The sequence below is a fragment of the Poecilia formosa genome, unplaced genomic scaffold (assembly GCF_000485575.1).
Source record: "Poecilia formosa unplaced genomic scaffold, Poecilia_formosa-5.1.2 Scaffold219, whole genome shotgun sequence".
Taxonomy (NCBI): Eukaryota; Metazoa; Chordata; class Actinopteri; order Cyprinodontiformes; family Poeciliidae; genus Poecilia; species Poecilia formosa.
Genome location: NW_006800158.1, coordinates 68,277 through 71,703, shown reverse-complemented (window position 1 = coordinate 71,703; position 3,427 = coordinate 68,277). Strand labels below are relative to the sequence as shown.

At 41.2% G+C, this 3,427-nt stretch overlaps 1 protein-coding gene across 3 annotated transcripts in view; it reads left to right on the top strand.

Annotated features, from left to right (window-relative positions):
- rasl12 (RAS-like, family 12) overlaps window positions 1-3,213 on the top strand; it is a 10,795-nt gene extending 7,582 nt beyond the window's left edge. For 2 of the 3 annotated variants that reach the window (XM_016679761.1, XM_007568208.2), the window contains exons 4-5: window positions 1,111-1,301; window positions 2,726-3,213. In XM_016679761.1, coding sequence (XP_016535247.1) covers window positions 1,111-1,301; window positions 2,726-3,059 — 525 coding nt within the window. In that variant the 3' untranslated portion in view covers window positions 3,060-3,213. Of the gene's footprint in view, window positions 1-1,110; window positions 1,306-2,725 lie in introns of all 3 variants that reach the window. The other variant, XM_016679762.1, reaches the window with a different exon arrangement.
- The last annotated feature ends 214 nt before the right edge of the window (window positions 3,214-3,427 follow it).

The following is a 3,427-nucleotide window of genomic DNA, read 5'->3' as shown; positions in this document are numbered from 1 at the left end:
GATTAAAAATAATCAAACCTGTTGATTATTTTTAATCAGCAGGATTGAGTTGATCTGCTGATCCAACCCCGTTTTCTTTTTTTAGTGAGAATGAAATTATCCCACAGATACAATTCATGCGCTTCGGCTCACAGACCAATGTGTTACATCTTTATGAGACAAAAACTGAGGAAAAGTACTATTTACATTCGAGCGAGGTTTTCACATACTTCTATTTTTATTTTATTTATTTTGTGTGTGTGTGTTAGCTAATTGTCTGAGGATAAATGCGGTTCAGTTTCATCATTTACCTTTAAACAATAAAATATTAAAATCATGAAAAACATCGGTTTGGTGCTTGGTTTAAATAACACCGAATGCAGTCAGACTTAAGTGTATTTAGGTGAGTTTTGACGCTTTGTAGTTTGATATTGTCCACAGAAAATGTTTGCGTGGCTGCCGCACATTTTTATGCCAGCCAAAAAATGTGCGTATATTTACGCAAACCTTGACGCAAAGTTAATTTACATGTCGACTTTTGCCTAAAATATGGGACCGCACCTTTTTTGTGCGCACGCACGTTTTATGTATGAGGCCCCAGATCATCTGAAAGCCACGCGGAGGAGGATTTGTTTTAGGAGTAAATGTAATGCTGATCTGAAATTCTTGTAAACAATACTTTCATTTCAGTGCCACCATATGACTGCAGCCAATTTATTGACGTCATGTTTTCCCATGATGGTCTATAATGTGAAAATTGCATGTGTTAAGTATTTATTAGCACTTCTGGAAGTTTTTATCATACTAAGCTGGTGTAACAGATGATGTTTGTGACCTTGTTAGCACGTTCCTTTAGTGTTTCAACATATTGAATAAAGAGAAATACAACAATATCATCTTCTTGCCAGTAATAACCAAAATTATTAGCAAATTTAACAATTTTCCAGCTTGCAAAACAAATTGTTATGAATCATTTCATGAATATTGTGCCACTTCAGCCAAGTTCAAAGGAATTAATCCCTGAAGTCATTCCCAGCTGTTTATTTATTCGAGTGGAAAAAAACAGTTTTGGCTTAATGGTGAAAAGATAAATTGTCATGAATGTGTGTGTGTGCATGTATGTGTGTGTAGGAGGGTCCAGTGAATTGTGAGCGCTATCTGTCATGGGCCAATGCCTTCCTGGTGGTCTACAGCATCAACAGCATGGAGAGTTTTAAAGGCTGCCAGCTGTACCTGCAGACTCTCTCCATCCATAAGAACACCTTCAGCTCCCAGACTCCCATCATCCTGGTGGGCAACAAGCTGGACATGGACAGATACAGGCATGTAATCTTTCTGTGGGTCTTTTTTATACCTGGCAGGTTGTTTGATTTGTGTTATATGGGTCTGCAAGAAGAAAGCTCAGTCTTCAGGCTCCATAGAGCTGAAGTTTGTGCTAGCATTTTACTGTTGGGGGTCTATGTTGAACACCTTATGTACATAATATTTCAATAACTGATGCGAAAGTTATTTCTTTGTAACAGTGGCTACATTAAGATAACAGTTCTTTCGTTACATGGTGGTCCAGTAAGTAACATGGAAACAGCTTTGAACACTGCCTGAGATAAACCTAGAGGATTTTGGCAATATAACGGTACACTGCAGAGATAAATGTGTTGATCTGTAATGTATTACAGTTCTTCACAGAAAACCTGTGCAGGAAATCAAAGAAACATAGAAGTAGAGCTCAAGAAAACAAAACAAACTTTGTTTTCTTGAGATTCATTCATTATCTCAAGAAACCCACTGGGAAAAAGTAAATGCAGAAAATGTCTGCTCTTGGTTTTCAGACAAAATAAACCAAAATCTTGTTGGTAATTTTTTTACTGTGTAATTGTGCAAACAGCACACACAAAAGTGTGGCTGAAATGCTCAGAGAGAGATGATTGTCTCTCTGAGAGTTAGATGACCAAAGCTGATTTCTCAAGAAACATCAGGTGAAGGTTAGAGATGCAGTGATCCACTTTTTTCACTTCTGGTACGGATACAAATGTCTGAGGCTTAGTGTCAGCAGATATCAATCCAATACAGAAAAACAGCTGAATTGATATTAATAAGGGATTGGTGCATCTTTAGTTGATGTTGTAAAAACAAAGTCTGATCTTCTGTCAGACAATGAAGAATTAAAGGTTATGTGTTTAAAGGTTTAAAAGGTTTAATTAACCTTAAAACGTATAAAGCCGTGCGCACACACGTGGCTGCGCATCTTTCCTTTGTGGATACCAATTTGCGGGAAATTGAGCACAGCTGCTGGTCCGCCCTGTCGCCTCCATAAATAAATATGTAAATTTGTATAAATACCCGGTCAGCCACCACGTGAAGTCAGCTGAAGCTGATGATCAGCTTCATCAGCTTCAGCTGCATGCAGCTGATCGTTCAGCTGCACAAAGACATCTGAACGATCAGCTTGTAAAAGAAGAAGAAACAAAAAAATGAACTCAAAACAAATGTCTAAAGCAGTGGTGGGCAACTCCAGGCCTCGAGGGCCGGTCTCCTGCAACTTTTAGATGTGTATCTACTTCAACACACCTGAGTCAAATAATGAGGTTGTTAGCAGGACTCTGGAGAACTTGACTGCACTTAGGAGGTGATTCAGCTGTTGGATTCAAGTGTGTTGGACCAGGGAGACATCAAAGAGTTGCAGGACACCGGCCCTCGAGGACCAGGATTGCCCACCCCTGGTCTAAAGGCTGATTTGTCCTTTCAGGCAGGTGAGTCAGAGTGATGGTGAGGCTGTGGCGACTCGCTTTGACTGCTCCTTCTTTGAGGTGTCTGCCTGTTGGGACTTCCTGTCTGTGCAGCACATCTTCCACGAGGCAGTCCGGAGGGCCAAGCGAAGTGGAGAGCACAGCAACTTGCTCAATGCTGCCTACGTCAGCGAGGACAAAGCTTTGCTGGGTGTCCACTCCTTCTCCACTCTATGCTACAAGGAGCTGCCGACGCCTGCCACCGCCAAGCTGGTCACGGTGAAGGCATCCAGAGCTCAGAGCAAACGGAGGGCTGCCACACTCACCCTGCTCAAGGGCTTTAAGATCTTCTGACACGTCTGTCATCCAACTGTGACTTTAGATGACTTTGAGACTGACGGCTCGATGCAACACAGCAGAGAACAGAGCAGGAAGAAGAGCTGGTATACTAATAGGGTATATTTTTCCTTTGTAAGGAAATAAGAAATTCTGGTTCATAAAAGCCTTTGAACAGCTCCTGCAGGGTTGTTCTTCTAAATGTTCTGGCTGTATGCTTCAGTTGTTTGTGTCTGATTCTGATTTACCCTAGGCTTTTTGTCTCACCCTTCAATCCCAACAAGTGGCAGACCAGAAATCCCTCAAAGGAATCAGTCATCACATCCTGTAGACAGCTGTGTAAGATGTAAAGTCATCCTCGCTTTTGTCAGACTGCACCATGACAA